General features: G+C 42.1%; 1 protein-coding gene across 3 annotated transcripts; it reads left to right on the forward strand.

Annotated features, from left to right (window-relative positions):
- Positions 1–1,337: 1,337 nt before the first annotated feature.
- On the forward strand, positions 1,338–16,339 carry LOC125744659 (RNA-binding protein 6). Of its 3 annotated transcripts, none has more exons than XM_049016705.1 (23): positions 1,338–1,726; positions 2,351–2,447; positions 2,583–4,155; positions 4,320–4,409; positions 4,992–5,061; positions 7,077–7,150; positions 10,220–10,294; positions 10,496–10,781; positions 11,015–11,172; positions 11,267–11,367; positions 11,897–11,960; positions 12,092–12,146; positions 12,266–12,339; positions 12,438–12,546; positions 12,906–13,000; positions 13,092–13,472; positions 13,727–13,879; positions 13,986–14,051; positions 14,239–14,463; positions 14,734–14,808; positions 14,954–15,036; positions 15,379–15,430; positions 15,529–16,339. In XM_049016705.1, exons 2-23 carry the CDS (start codon positions 2,401–2,403, stop codon positions 15,619–15,621), a joined length of 3,999 nt encoding a protein of 1,332 aa, XP_048872662.1. In that variant the 5' UTR covers positions 1,338–1,726; positions 2,351–2,400; the 3' UTR covers positions 15,622–16,339. The 3 variants fall into 3 exon arrangements, with proteins under 3 accessions (XP_048872662.1, XP_048872660.1, XP_048872661.1); XM_049016703.1 differs by having other exon boundaries at positions 1,339–1,726; positions 12,903–13,000; XM_049016704.1 differs by lacking the exon at positions 1,338–1,726 and adding an exon at positions 1,762–2,110 and having other exon boundaries at positions 12,903–13,000.
- Positions 16,340–16,566: the final 227 nt, after the last annotated feature.

Here is a 16,566-nt window from a genome sequence, read left to right on the forward strand (position 1 = left end):
GGCGATCGTGCGGGCGAGCAGGCAGAAACGGGCAAACACGCCGTAATCAGGGCAAACAAGGGGTTTATTCCGAAAGACGGGGCAGGGAACAGAAGACGCCAACTAACATCAATGACAGACAACGGGTTAGTACAAAACAGGAACTTAAATACATGGAACAAGGCAGCAGGAAACAAGACACGACTGGGCACGATCAGGAAATCACACGTGGGTAATTAGGGGGCGTGGCACACACGAGGAGCGGACGGAGCGGGTGTCACAGACTAAAACAACACATAGCGTTTGTTACCAATAAACATGGTAGCATCATTGAAAGCAGAATATTTCTTAACATGTTGCTATATGGAATGTTCAAGTGAGTCTCTTCCCATGTTGTGTAAGAGGTTAGGTTTATGACCATTAAATGATACAAAGTGATCAAGTGATAGATCTGTGTAATAACAGTAGGGTTACAAGTTAGAATATTAATATAAAAATCTCTTGTCTTACATTTCTGTTGTTTTCATTTTATTTTGTTCTAAATATTATGATAATTTTTCTGTTTGCAGCTGTGTAGCTTGTATATGTCTAAAGGGGCTGACTATTCTTTGTATCAACTACAAACTAACAATGCAGAACATAAATGTTATATGTACAATGTTGCTGTAACATAAACTGTGTTAAGCCAATTGTTTTCAGTTGGTAATCTACACTGAACCAAATCGCGATGTGAGCACAGATATACAGGGGCATCGGAGACCCTGACAGATTCAGGAGGCCCAGCACTTTACAGGGGTGCTAGAATGTGTAAAATTACAAAATTATGTAATGTAAGGGGGGTTCCCTGCCTCGTGCCCATTGCTTCCAGGATAGGTTCCGGACCCCCCGTGACCCAGTAGGATAAGCGGTTTGGAAAATGGATGGATGGATGGATGGATGGATGGATGGATGGATGGATGGATGGATGTAAGGAGGTTGAGGGCCCCAAGGTGATATTTTTTCAAGGAGCCCCAGAATGTCGATAGCTACTGTCCTGCAGATTCATAAATTTAAATCATGTCATATAACCACACATCAATTGGAATCCTATCAAAGGAGTCACTCACTCTGCTTTGTGTGTCCTGACTGGATAAGTGCATATGGAAAATAAGACAATATACACCTCTAATAATAAACCTGACTGTAGGCAAATAAATTTCCAAACCACCACGCTAGGTGTCAGTATAATATAATAACGCATCTTTACCCTCTTTCCATCCGCTCTTTTTTTTTTAATTGTTGCTCGTTTGCTTCTGAAGCCGCTGCCGCCTCTACTTGACCTATTGATGTAATTTCCGCTGTAGGTCACACAGTTCGGGCTCGGTGGTTTGTGCGTTGCTTACGCTCAGCGTAGTGCAGTAGCAGTTGCGGTGGGGGCTAGGAAGACACCCCAGAACTTCCTGTTTCTTGCTTTGTCAGTGGCTTGCTGTAGCGTTTGTATACGTTTGCTGCCAGTCGGTTGTGTTTGTTTATGGTAAATGTGTCCGAAAACAACGGTTGATCTTTCGAAGGATATATTAAAAGAATAAACATCACATTCCAGTAGTTTTAGTAGCACGAGATACAAAGATGAAATAAAATTGTCATTAGCTAAGTCCTTCTAGTACTACAACATCCATCAGCGATCTGCGACTGCAGAGGACACACTTCCGGACTTCATCTTTCATTTTTCTAACAGCAGTAGGTTGGTGGTAGAAGAAAGAAAACGGTGCGTCCATCATATATATTTTTTGTTCATCAAAAAGTCTTTAGAATATAAAATAAAAAGCTTTTATTTCAGTGCAAGCATTCAATTGAGAGGATGTCGCTAGGTATAGGTACTAATGCAGTGCGACGACGTCTGGGCTAGCTTGTAGTATCCTGATAGCTAATAGTTCATCTGTAATATTGTTAATGTTAGTAACTTATGAAAACACGGTTTACGGTTAGGATAATGTCTGGCTAAATATTTATCTTAGTCCACATTTAAGGGGTAAGACACTATCTCAGAATTAGCGCCGATTTGTATATTTTAGATACAGCTAGCAATTTGTCGGACCTTGTAAAAATACCCACCACCATTTTGAAGAGATAGTGGAAATAGATTCGCCAGGTATCCGCTTCGATTGTGTTAAATTGCCTGCTTAGTCAGATAACTGCATGATAATTCAACTCGGATGTAAGTATCTTACTAACCCAGTCAATGAAAATTCAGATGCACGTCTATTATTAAAATGTCGAGCAGGAACCCCAGTAAGCGAAGCGTGCCGTTATACTATTAACATTGAATCGACGTTTTAAAATGTTCAGTACTGGATCTGTAAATTTAATTAAATTACTTTTTTTTTTTTAGATACATTATCATATAGGTGTTTTTGAGCTGCAAGCCGATATTACTCAGTCATGTGGGATGGTGCTCGACCAGGTCCACGAGGAGGACCGCCCTTACGGTAAGAAGCTGAAAAATATATTAATGTAAAAATATTGACATTTCCGGGCTATTTATAATGCATGAAATTGCATTGAGTAAAACTGTAAAGATTATTATTAATTATATATACATATATATATATATATATTTGCAGTGGGGATCCTCGTGGGGAAATGTTTAACCGCAGAGAATGTCCAGAATTTCGAGGGAGAGAGTCGATGCCCATGGGCCACAGGCCACCTGACCGACCACCTATAGATATGAGGCGATTTGATCGTCCATCTGAAATGAGACCTCGAGAAATGGAACCATCAGACATTCGGGGAAGAGATCCACACAGGGAATTCTTCAGACCAGGAGAAGAAGGTGATATGGGTATGAGAAAGCAATATGAAATGGAAATGAGAAACAAACTACAAGGCCCTCCAAATTTTATGGGTCCAGTCCGACACCCCTTAGACATGGGTGGAAGGGACATGAAACCCAGGGGCATGAGAGAAGGGGGTGGACCATTTGTAGATAGAGACAGATTCCGCAGTGATATGCCAGGATTCAGTGAACCTCCAATGGATTCCAGGAGGCGACACCCCATGAACATTGGAGGAAGAGATGAGGGTTTTAGGGATGCTCATGAGAGGGATAGGCCTCGCATGGTTATGAAGGATGGATTTAACATGGATGTGCAACCAAGAGAGAGGGACATGATGGACTTTGAGAGGAGAAATGCTCCTCCATTAAATCCTAGGACAAGATTTGAATCTGACATGGACTTCAGGAACCGCATGCGGCCTCCAGCTGAGTTTAGGGACAGATCCCCTCAGAGGTTTGGAGAGAATGATGGGGCACCTATGGATGTTCGAGGAAGGACTGAGATGCCCCCTGACTTTGGTGGCCTAAACAGATCCAAGTTTCGCGGAGGAGAGGGGAATTTCAGAGAACAACAGTTTCCGGAGCAGAGAGAAGCCGCAGTGGGGTTACGGGGAGGAGAAGGTGAACCCTCTCCGGAGGAGTGGCATGGCCGAGACATGAGGGAAAGAGGTTCTTTTGTGCCACATATGAAGGGAGGTCCACCTTTTCCAAAAGTCAGAGAGAGGCTTCCTCCACCCAGGGGCAGAGAGGGTGGTCCTGCAGATCCCCCAAAATTCCCTGGAGGAGAAAGGCCACCTGTGGATTTCCCTGCTGATGGTGAAAAATCTTATGGCTTCCGTCCTCCTGGAAGAGAGGGTTTAGATTCACAGAATTGGGAAAAGAATGCACCCCCGGAACATCACTTTCCTGGTCGCGACTTGGCCCCATATAGCCGGAAAGGCCTCCAGGACCCCCCACGGCATCACTTTGACACGCCACCCCTAAATGTTTCAAGCAGAGATAATGATAATAAGGTCTGGCCCAGGGAGCAGGACCAGTCAATAAGAGGCAGGCCTCCATATCTTAGAGGAATGGACACACAAGGAAAACACCTTGACCCTCATGGGCCAGATAATTGTGCTTCCTTTGATGGGCCAAAGGACCTGACTCCTAATCAGGGACCTGAGAGAGGGAACCTGTCTGGAGGGCAGAAAGAATTTGCGGACAATGGCAGAGACCAGGACTATAGGGACATTGATTATAGAACAGGTTCTGGTCACACATACGAGTATGAGCTCGGGGAAGACCAAGGAACAGAAAACACTCCAGTAGAACCCAAATCGCTCCCACCTCAAGGATTCAGTGACTCTGTGTCTCAGGTAAATTACTGTTGTTCTTATAACATTTTACAAATTGTTACTGAAACTCCAGAAAATGAAATGGCATATAAAAACAAAACAAAAAAATGTTCTGTATAACAGTGTATTAATTTCTTTTTCTGACATACTGTTTTTTTGTCACCATCTTGATCTCTCTATTAAAGGATCAAGATTACAGAAATGCATCAGTACAAGAGAAGGTATCCAATACCATCTCCATAACAGGAATTCCTAAAACGGCAACAATGGAGCAGGTATGCATCTGCATCCCCCCAAAATAAAAAGGGATAAGTTGTGTAACCTGACCATTAAAATCTATTATTTTTGCTCTTAGTGTTATGGTGCTTTTTCTGCATTTTAGCTGTACTGTGTCTGGATGGGTTTTTAATGTCCAATAATGACAGTCAGTTTTATTAGTCAAGAAAGCATGCGTACAAAGAATTTGACGTGGTGTATTGCTCATAGTACACACTGAACTAAAAAAGAACTTAAGCTAAACAAAGCTAAAACAAAAAAACTAAGGTAAATTGGATAAGGATAGTAATATGTAGGGTGTTGGAAAGCCTGATGTTAATGAGCTGCTCCTTTGTAATCCTTTTCCAATCACCACAAATCGCAGAAATAACCACAAATGAACAGGAGCGATACACCACAGCTGCTATCCGCTGTCCCATCTTGTAAAACTTGTGTAACTCTTATATTAACAAAAAAAACAGTATCAATTCCCAGTAAATACTGGAACTTGACAATATAAAACATAAATGTTATAATGTGTCAGGATGTAATTCTTCTGAACCGGAAGAGACAGACAATCTCTGCTTTTGTTTTCTTTCTAGATCCTTGGTGCATTTGCAGTCCGTGATGGTGTCCCCATGCAAGGCATGAAAATAAAGAATGTTGTGCCAGGTGAGATAACATTGCTAATGAAGAGGCCTGTGATTTAAGGGACGCGATACGAAAAGAGGGTTTATGGGCGCGATCTGTGAATTGTGTTTGTTTTTTTTATTTGAAAAATTATGAGCGCACTTCCTTCTCTGAATCTGGAGGAGATATACATTTGTTCACTTTTGTGAACGATTCATGAAAATAAGACATTAGCAACGGGTTACGTCTTAATAGTTGCTAGTTATGCTATCTTTTCTGACGTTCTGAGTTGGGAGCTTCATCAGAAAAGGTGTTTTATGGCAAAAGTTTCTTGTTGCCTTTCATCCTCAAACATTCTTTGTGAGCAATGGTCGGATGCAATGCTTTCCCATTATCAACGGTTTCTATTGTGATGCTCTTGAATCACTTTCCTCTTCAGTCTGTTTCCTTTGAAATGTGTGCCAAATTTCCTCTAACCTTTGCCTAAATAAAGTTTGAGCCAGCTATACTTTATAAAGTGTGCTTTTGTCAGATATGTCAAAACTGTATTTGAGCTAATGGTTTTGGCGCTGACTGGTTCGTTGTTCGGTTCAACTTTCCTTCATATTGGTTGAGTACTCCTGGTCCTTCATAGCCCAACCGTGTTAATCATCTTCTTTAAATATTTGAGGGAAGTATCTTCTGTCTTTAGCATCGGTTTAGTCTCGTTCAGTCGTCACTGATCTGAAGTAATACTGCAAATCTGTCAAGCTTTAAATCAGAAGGTGGAAGCATCATGCTGGTTCAGAGGTTTTAATCATTGATAGTTGATATTAAAGGAATATGGTGCAACCGAATTTGATTTATCGTTTGCAAACATCTTCTGTAATCAACTGTGTTTCGTGTAGACTGCTTCTCTTGGGTACAATTCTTGAACCCATGTGCATCATGCTTTGCTAGAAGTGGCTACAGGAAGCCTAGATGTGTGTCCTCATACCTCACTTACCATAAGTTGGAAGGGGAGAAGGATTCGGATACATTTTGTGTGTTTTAAACCTCTAATCACCCTACGCACCAAACAAGACTACTGAGTACATAAATGGCGCATAAGTTTTATGCTGTTGGTCTTGCATATTTGTCAAAAATGATTCAGCTGTCATATTTGTTTCAACTTGTGAACTTTTTTTCTGTATTTCAAGCCGCAGAATAGCAACTTCTATTAAATTGTGCATCTGATATACTAATTAAAATTTTCCATGTAAGGGAATAAATTCTTTAAACATGACTTGGCTAATGAGTGATTGACATGAGGAGGAACTATGAATCTATGTCGTTTCATTTTGTGTTTTTGTTGTTGTGAGAGAATTATGCAATATGGAGTCATAATATGCAAAACACATGTAGCTTCTGGGCATTGGGCCTTTGCCCCTGCTAAAAAGGGGTGATATTCTAAAGATTCCAGTATTAGATTTTTTTTTCATCTTTTTTTTTTTTTTTTTTTTTTTTTTTAATATGCTTGAGTATTTGAAAAATGTTAGGTGCATTAAGGTATTTGTTCAGTAGCCTTTGTGTTGGGTATTAGGATCATGGTTTGACAGGTATACAGTGTCGGTATCGCGTGTACTTCTTGACACCGTGTGTGCTTTTTGTTTTTGGCACCTTTTAATGAAAGAGGTATAGCATCTAAAAAGCTGTCATTAGTAGGTTATAGTATATCATAAAAGATTTCCCTGGTTAGTTTGTATTTTTAAGACTATGCAGAGTTTGATCATTTGTTTTTATTCGTTCTTTTCAGAGAGGAGGAAAATGTTTTCCTTTCTGACAGGTCCAGGGAAATGAAGTAGATGGATTTATCTTAAGGAGGATTATAATTTTTTACTTTTTTTTTTTTTTTTCCTGCTACCTGTCAGTCAAACCTAGCTACTGTTCCCCAGACGTTTAACGCACCTTATTTGCATTGATTCTCATCTATAAGATACTTTTCACATGTACTGTATTTTTATTTATTTTGCTTGAAAAGTGTTATCCTGACCGGAATTGACTAACACAGATCCATCTATTTTAAATGCTGTCCCCAGGTTACAGCTACGATACGGCCTATGTGGAGTTTTTAAACCTCGAGGATGCAGTCCACTTCATGGAGTCCAACCAGGTGGCCCTTCCTCGTCGCTCTACAACTGCTGTCTCACCGGGCAGGACGAAAGGCCTGGGCTGGGAGTGGCGTGTGGGGTTGAGGGTTGGAAGGGCGGTGGGTGGGATGGGGGTGTTTGGTCCTGTCCATGTAAGGGAGCTGGCTTGGCTGGGGGTGGTTGGGGAGAGCAAAAGTACTGCTGGAGCTTGTGATGGGCTGATATATATACGAGACAAAAGCTATACGGGTTGATTTGCAGAATGGTACTCGGTGTTGAGGTTCTCAGTTTCTGCCAAGAGGAGTAGTTAGATGCAGGAGGGGAAATGGAATGGTGGAAGTATTTGGTGGCAGTTTTTGACAAAGTTCTTCTTTGATGAAGATAGGCGTTTAAGCAGGTTGCTATAAGTCCTTAGAGCTATAAGCTGCAAGTTTCTTTTTTTTTTTTATTTATTATTATTGTTGCCATGGTTAAGTTATATCGTATTCCATGGAACAAGTGATGGATGCTTCTTTATGAGAAACTTTTTTGAAGGGAGTTGATGGTCATAGGGTGCAAACTGCAGATATTTATACAGTGCACTGAGAATCAGAACATGTTTTAGTGTTTTGCATAATTGTGATATGTGGTATGGTTTGGGTCGCTAAGAAACGGAGTGATGGAAACTCTTGTATCACTTGCTGAAATTTTCACGCTCCTGGCTTGTCTATCCATTCCATTGTTATCACGTGGGCATTGTCAGTGATTTTATTTATTTATTTTTTTTTTAAAACCAGTATGAATATACAACTCTGGACGTGTAAATTCTGTTGTGTTTTGGATGACAAATTTATGCTTTTGTGGAATTAAGCTGGTTGTCTCATCATTGTGTATTTAAAAGAAGAAACATCTGGCAGTATTGATGGATACTAAGTTACATTTAAACACCAATATTTGTGAGTTGAGGTATTGAAAGATGCTGCGTTGGTAAAGACGGACACTGTATCAGGTCATGATCATGACAGAGTTGTCGGTCGCTCTGTGTCCTGGTAGCACTGGTTGTCTTCGCAGCATTGTGCCATTTGCTTGCACATTTGAATCTGGGTAAATCTTTTGCTGATGTCAGATGTCTACATGAATATACGAGTTATAGGAATCATTATATAAATTGCACTCTGCATCCTAAGAAAATTGTGTGACACGCACAGAGTGTCTTGCTTGGCTTCTGTTTCATTCAAGTTGGTGTTTGGATTGTTTCCCAGCACTTTGTGAAAACCGGTGGATTGTTTCTGCTATCAAATCTTTCCAATCACCATTTGTACAGGACAAGCCAAATACTGTCGCTTTCTTATGAAAACTTGAAACATCCCTGGTGCCTTTCTTTTACACGTCCTTCAAGTGTCAGATTTTTCACCCAAACATCTATGGTTGTATCTGCTGCTTTGGTGACATTCCTCCAGGATTTCTTTCAAGCCTTTGTGCATTGTCACTTGTAGCTCTCTGGCAGCATCACCCTTTGTGTTGTCCTCTTGACACCCGAACCATGACTTTTATTCTTCCTTGGTCACATTGACTGTTTCAAATAGACAGGCTTTTTACCTTCTTCAGAGGGTTTTGGAAGGACTTCAGTTTTGCAGTTTCAGCTCATCAGTACATTTTACATTCTTATTTTTGGTTCGGGTTAGGTATTCATCTTTCCAGTTCTGCCTCTGATTTCTTGGACTTTTCTCCTTTGATCTGTTTTCTTCTGTCCTGTGAGGCACTGGGATGTCCTCCACGGTAACTTCTGGGTTTTGTTTTGTTTTTTTGTTTTTTTAATATATATTTGGGTATCATTTTCCAGTTAAATCCTTGTGGGGACCCCAATACATTTTTTTTTTCTCCGTATTTCCCTTTGACGCATTGGTGTACAATTCCAGTTTAGAGGTGGTGTGTCTGATCTGCTCATCCCGAGTGAAAATATGTGCCGCAGAAATTTACTTTCCCTGAACGTAAACTAAACATGGATGTCTTGCTACCACAGGTTGGTTGTCAGAGCTGCTGTTTGACAAGGATCTTGCTGATGTATTGGCACCGGGGTGGGTGGGGTTTATGACAGTTCTTCTGAAAACAAAGCTTTGTGCCCTAACCTAGAGGGGGGGGGGTCCTCTCTTGTACGGTACATGTGACTCTAACCTCCCTGCCACAGGTCTGAACCTTTATATGGTGGCATCCAGGATTGGTATAGCGCTATTAGGCTAATGAATTTGATTTTTCCCTGGTTTTGTCTTGACCGTCATACTGTTAATTTTCGACACTGGCATTACAGCCTTAAAAACTTTGTTCATGGCAGCTCAGGTAAAATTCATGGGTGAAGTAACTTTGGTAACTGCATGGTCCAGGGGTCTTCATTGATTTTTGGAGTACCCCATGGCAAATAATGAATGAAAGCCCACTTTTAGGAAGTCTCAATGGTTGAAATTTGCTGTGTTCTACGTAAAGCAATTGGAGAAATATGGTTTGACTTCGGTATTTCAGAACACGTTTGTTCTGTTCATCCTGTTTAAAATGATTTGCAACTGGGCTGTTCCGGACTTGCTACCTTATCACACTGAACTGCTCTCCGGGGGGCAGGGGGCTTGCATGCGTAGGCATACATCTCATAATATCAACTTTTGATTTCTCTGAAACAGGATCCAGCTCACATGCCTGAACATGTGTTGTGCTAATAGCCTTTATGTTTTTATCGCACTCAGCTAAAGGAATATACAGCAGTGAGAGAGGGTGACCCATTTATCACTCCTTTCAGTCAATAGTCGTTTCTGGCCTCAACATACGCATAGGCATAAGTGTAGTAACTTGCAGTTGCAACTTCTGTGGAATTCATATTATATACTTTTTACTCTGGGGTTGCAACAAAGCCGAAATGATGACCACAACCAAACAAAAAAACACTGGTTTTTGGTTGATGAGTGACCAGCATTTACTCATGCCTGTCCCCTGACAAAACGTAAACTTCCCAGCTGAAAAAACAAGCACGAAATACTACGTGCTGGATGCAGACATTCAGGTCATTGAGACTTTCATGCCATCCAGAGCAAAGGGTGGACATAATCCGTCTCGTTCTTTTTCAGGGAGCCCTGAAGGTTGGCACTAAGACAGCATTGATGAGATATATACAGCCTGAGGGAACCAGCGTAGCGGCATCTGTAAGTCGAATACCTTATTATTAAATTTGTGTAAAATTTGATCCACTGGGGTGGCATTACATCTGAAATTGACTGTCTGGTGCTTATTTGGTCAAGTACTTTATGTGCTGAATTTTCAAAGAAATTGATGCCCCTACTTGAGTGTCCCTAACTGACATTGCTGGCAAAATTTCTGCTATTTGTATACCCATAATGCAACAGCCTGCACGGCAGAAGGATGCACAGCCTCTGGAGCCTCCCCTTACTGGACCACCTCCAATAAATATGGAGCCCCCAGAGATGGCCAGCGAAGACGGCCAAGGTCCCAAGCTGAGGAATGACGCGATGGCTCCAGGCCAGTGGCAGCGCAGCTCTAGCCTCACCCCGGAGGCCTGGCAGCAGCAGGTGGATCAGCAGCTGCAACAGCAGAAGCAGGCAGAGTCCCTGGTCACCCGGAACCTGAGACCTCCACTTCATCCCATGGACCCCATCTTTAAAGAAAGCAAGAGTACGGGAGCTCGGGCCCACAGTAAAATTTAATTCTGACGCAGTATAATTGTTTATTGCATATAGCATCAGAAAGGTCAGTTGTGTTCTTTGAAAACTAAGCATGAAGAATAAAGTTGGTAATTTTATAGCAGGAAAAGACTAGGGGAGTGCAGATGAGCAGTAGCTGCTCAGACTGATGCAGAGGGGAACCAGTGTTAGAGGTCATGCCGCCTGTTTCTCGTGTGTTTATAGCCATGATCATTAAGAATGTGAAGCCCACCACCACAGTAGAAACGATTCTGAAAGCCCTGGACCCCTATGCCTACCTGGATGAGAGGAATGTACGACTGGTCAAGGGAAAGCCCTTGGGTACTAAGTGCTTCTGCTTTGTAGACATGGACTCGAATGAGGTATGAACATTTAAAGTCCCATTCAAGCGATGGCTGTTCTTTATGGTGGTTCCCATACCTCTACTCACTGGGCTTAAATATGTGCTCCTACTAGCAAGTGACTCGACTGGTGGAGATCCTGACCAAACCTCCCCCTCTTATTATTGATGGAGTGCGAGTTTACGTTGAGGTTGCAAAGCCTTTAAAGAATCAGAAGTAAGTACACTTTAGACTTCTATAAACTAATTTTGTAATTCACACTGTGTAGTGACCAGTGTTATGTATAAATACCTTTACCATTTTTTTCTCTATACATTATATGGAAAAATCTAAGCTGTTAAAGAATTCATCTGGGTTGTTGGATTTGCCCAAAAAAATCTATCTAGAACATAAACAAATTACCTGTAACATAATAAATATGAACGTGAATTTTTCTCCTAATAGTTACTGATATCTTGTTGGATGGCTAGATGAGGTACATCTCAGCTATCACTTAATAAACCTAGACAAATAACTCAATGAGTTACTGATTTGCTATGTTAGGTGGCTTTAGTGGTTGACTCAAAATATATTGGTATGTTGGACTATTGCCTCAAATGCTTGGGTAACTTGAGGTTACATTTTGAATTGGTTAAGCTGACACACTGGCAAACATAGTTTTAAACAGCGTTTTCTTCAACTGCCTAAGACTGTTTTGCGCAGTACTGTAATTTCACTGTGGAAATTACCCTATTTCTTATTTCAGTTATAGGAGGGAGTTTGACAAATCTGGCACCTCCCTTTTGGGGTACCCTTCAGACGTCATGGAGGTATGTGCATTCATTGCATTTGGGGATGGCGTCTGATGTGTACTTTCTTTTAAATTGCATAAATATCCAGTTTGACGTTTAATAGAAATGTCTCATGCCTGAGTTGAATTGTTTTTATTTTCTACCAATAGCAGTACTATGCCCAGCCTGCTCAAGTACCCCTAGGGAGTCCAGCCATCATTCAAGGTAGGAATTCTGCTTGATCACCAAAACTCCTTTGGACTGGCTGGTTATCGACAGTCAGAAGGACATCCACTTTTAAGAGTCCTTTCTGATAAAGAGTAACCGTGATTATGAATCCCCAGGGGAGCCTTTATCGCAGCTAAGCGGAGATAATGCTGTAGCCGCTGACCCTCATTTGAGTGCTAACATGGTGCAGGTGAGGCATTCGCACTTCCGTAGGTTACGGTCGCGTAAAACAAGCGCCACTAAGGGACTCAGAGGAGTTGGGTTACTGATTTACAAAATGAATTGCAGGTGATACCTTATGCTGAGCCCCCGGCAGCTGACGGCTCCTTCCCGGCTGCTGATTCACAGGCATCCGGTGCTGCCGTGGCGCCCGAGGGTGCTGATGCCTACAGTTATGGTAAGAGGCATTGTGATACCACAGGCTCTTTCCTCATTTCCCAACAGAGCGCACATTTTCCCTTAGTCATTAAGTCATGACCCACATTTAAAAAATTTTGAACCAGATTTATTTCGCACGAAATATCGTAACTGTAGCACCACGCCTTCACGCCTTTGTCAGAAATGCATGTCCTTCTGAAACATTTCTTTTAACCAGCCAGAGATCCACTGAAAATGGTCCTTCTACCCAGCAGCTGAGAAACAGGGTGTTAATCAGTAGTAATGCCTTTTTATTCATTTATAATGAACCTGCTTCTGCTTCCTGTTTTGATTTCTGCATCTCTAGGTTCAATATATGTTGTTTCTTTCATGTAGCAGCAGAGGCTCCGGACATGTCGTCTTACCTATATGATGCCACATCTGGCTTCTACTATGACCCACAGACTACTCTTTACTATGACCCCAGCTCAAGGGTGAGAACTTCTGTTTTGTTTTGTTTCTGAAGAGAGAATCACGTATTTCGTCTGTGAGCCTCCTAATCTGTGCTCGTCTGTCCATCCACAGTATTTCTACAATGCACAAACTCAGCAATACCTGTACTGGGACACTGTTACCAAGGCATACATCCCAGTGCCGGGTTATACCACAGACACACAGCCACCAGTGGTCCAGGCTGGTGCTCCAGTTGTCCAGGCTAGTTCCACTGTAGTCCAGACAAGTGCCACTGTAGTCCACACCAGTGCTCCTGTGGTCCAAGCTAACTCTACAGTGGTCCACACTGGCACTGCTGTGGCAGCAGTCCACGAGCCCCAAGTACAGGATGCCCAGCAGGAGGTGAGGAAGACTGCCGAAGCAACATCAGAGAGGAAGGAAGAAGAGGAACCTGCACCTCGTGCTGAAAAGAAGGAAAAGGAAGATAAGCCCAGAAGTTTGGCAGCATTCAAGGTAAACATCTGAATGCACAACCTGCAGTGTTCAGCGTGGTCAGGGCACAATGACAGTTTCAGCATTTACTGAAATGCATATTTTCAGTTTTTTTCTGAATATTGTATTAGTCACATATGAAATAGATATGAAAGGAAAATGTTGAATAAGTTGCTTCAAATAATTTTAAAGAGCTGACTGCATTCTTTCATGTTATTTGATCTTTAGGTCTATAAGTTCTGGACAAGTGGAACATAATGGTCTATGTTTTTCAGATCATGAAAGACATGGAGCGCTGGGCCAAGATCCAGAACCGGCAAAAGGAGAGTGTCCGTGTGCCATCACCAGTTCTGAAGACGCCGGGTGGAGTGGAGGATAGAAAGACCTCCAAGGCTGCTGATGCTGCCTTCGCTATTTTTGAGAGGAAGGTGAGGAACGTGAGGATGACCCATCTTCTCAGGAAACCTGGTGCAGCCCCTCTGGCCCGTTTTCACATCTCTGGCCCGTTTCAAGTCTGTGTGAAATCCATTCTAGGGCACAGCTGGAGAAGATCTATTCAAGAAACCATTGGCTCCACCAAAAAAAGAAGAGAAGGGCAAGGTAAGTATGGGCTAGGAAGGTCATTTTCCCATCTATTTCTTCAATTTTTCATTTTTTATATTGAAGTAAAATTCTGCTCTAAATGAACAGGCACATTGCTCAAAATCAGTTGTGGGGAAGGTACTCGCCTACAGTCACCCCCAACGATTTTCTTACTTTGGATCACGTGCATTTGCTCTTCCTGTAGCGGCCAATGGGTTCTTTGGAGCTGCTGGTGGCGGACTACGGAGCTGGCAGTGATGAGGAAGAGGAGGAGAAACACGAGCCCGCACGGACGGCGGCAGCCAGCCAGCCAGAGGAGAAGGAGGACAAGTTGACCGACTGGAAGAAGATGGCCTGCCTGCTGTGCCGGAGGCAGTTCCCCAACAAGGATGCGTTGGTGCGACACCAGCAGCTCTCTGACCTGCACAAGGTACAGATGTACATCTCTGCATTTCACTTTATTGATATATTGGATTAGCCTGGAGTAGGAGCATCTGTAGGAACTTAGGAGGAATTTGACAACTTTAAAGGACACAGTCGCTCTCCTTTATTTTGAATATTTAAATATTTAAAGATTCTTCCGGAAGAATCACATCCTGCATATCCACAATGGCCTCAGGTCCCCAAAAGCAAGACATTGGCAAATAAAAATTCTAGGTGGAGCATTTCAACCCATGCTGGTATGGTTTTTTTGCTTTAGCAAAACATGGAAATCCATCTGAAGATTAAACGATCAAAGAAGGAGCTGGAAGCTCTGGAGAACCAGGAGAAACAAGTAAGATGCATTCACTCAATACATTGTATAGTATAGACAAATTTCCATTTTGTAGACTGATGGAGTTGGACTGTTGTGGACTCATTTTATAATGCCCTTCAGTACTTGAAAATGGCTCTAACACACATTCTCTGACCTCTTCTAGCTGAACACTAGAGAAAGAGACTTGAGTGGTTCTCCAGAATTCAAAAGAAAGAAGTATCAGAACACATGGTCAAGTGGTTCCAGGTTTGTAACTCAATGATCTCAAGTGTGGTGGTTCTTTGTTCTAAGCACATAACTGTAGCTTATAATGGAAACTGACTGTAATGAATGGTAGGATTCAGGGGTTTTCTATACTATTGAGAAGTGAGATTTCAAAACTAATTCCAGTGGGATAAAAACATGGCTTGAAACCAAGGATAAACCTAATTTATATGTATATATATATGTGTGTGTGTGTGTGTGTGTGTGTGTGTGTGTGTGTGTGTGTGTGTGTGTGTGTGTGTGTGTGTGTGTGTGTGTGTGTGTGTACACAAACACAAGAATCCTTGTTGACTTGTATCTCCTCTGTGGTCTTCATGTTTTCAGAGAGATGCATAAGGTTGGGGAGAGACCTGGACTGGGTGCCGAGACTATGGAGGTAAGTCAGAATGCCGAGATAAACGCCTTATTTTTAAGACCCAGTCACCCTGCTGAGTTATGAACTCAAATCTCCTTCCCAATTTTTTTTATTTGCAGAGGAAGAAGAAGGAGCCCGTAGTGTGGAACCATGCCACGTATAAGCAAGCGGTGCGCAAAGCAATGTTCGCCCGCTTCAAGGAGCTGGAGTGAGAACGTCCTGTACAGCATCCTGGAATGTGATTTCAGACGTCCGTCTTCGCTATCACCCATCAGCTGCTGCCTTTTTCCAGGCTGCTCTGTGTAACTTTTCTTGACCTGGGAGTCTCAGTTGAAATCATTCCCAGTTGGCTTTAGCAACATCCTCCTTCAGGGAATGAACAACACTGGGCAAGCTAGTGATACTGCCCACTGGTCCGAGATCAGTTACTGAGCATGCAGGGGAAAGGTTTCATTTGTGGTTGGTGAATGTGTTCATGTTAAGCAGCCCTATTTTTTGGCTGTGTTCAACAAATCACACTTGCAGACACAAGTAAATGTGGATCTACATCCCATACCCAGTGGTGAGTGTAGCCCCTTGGCAGCTTCTGACAGTGAGTACAGCTGGCTACAGCATTTTCCACTTTTATTTTTCCCCTTGAGGGTTTACTTTTGTCTGATGGATTTCAGAGAGATTTTAAGTATTTTCTGTACAGTAGACTCCTTGTATATTATAATATAGTCATAATACTGTAGCCAAATGTACCAGGCCCACTCTGTTCACCACTGAATCTTGTGTAATGTGCCAGCATTTGGTTCCAGCAACACTATAGCATTTGTTTTAACATAATGCAGTTTTTATATGATTTTTTTTGCCCTGATATGTTCAGTACATTGAATTGTGTACATTGTTTTAGTTTAAAAATGTAACAAAAAAAAAACTCTAAAATCCTTTTTGTGTCTATGGTTTATTTTTTCATAGTAATGCGGGTAAAACCCACGAGAGCCCCTAAAAGATGGCGATTCATATCACGGTTGTCAAGGTCCGAGCACTACTGATTTTCCCGACCTGCCTTTACCTGTGGGCCAGGTGTGAAGCCTTGGGCCAATCAGAATCAGTAATTATTTAACTACCTGGTAGAACTAAAAACAAGACCTGGATTTGGAATCAAGGGCTGC

The sequence above is a fragment of the Brienomyrus brachyistius genome, chromosome 6 (genome assembly GCF_023856365.1).
Source record: "Brienomyrus brachyistius isolate T26 chromosome 6, BBRACH_0.4, whole genome shotgun sequence".
In the NCBI taxonomy this organism is placed as follows: Eukaryota; Metazoa; Chordata; class Actinopteri; order Osteoglossiformes; family Mormyridae; genus Brienomyrus; species Brienomyrus brachyistius.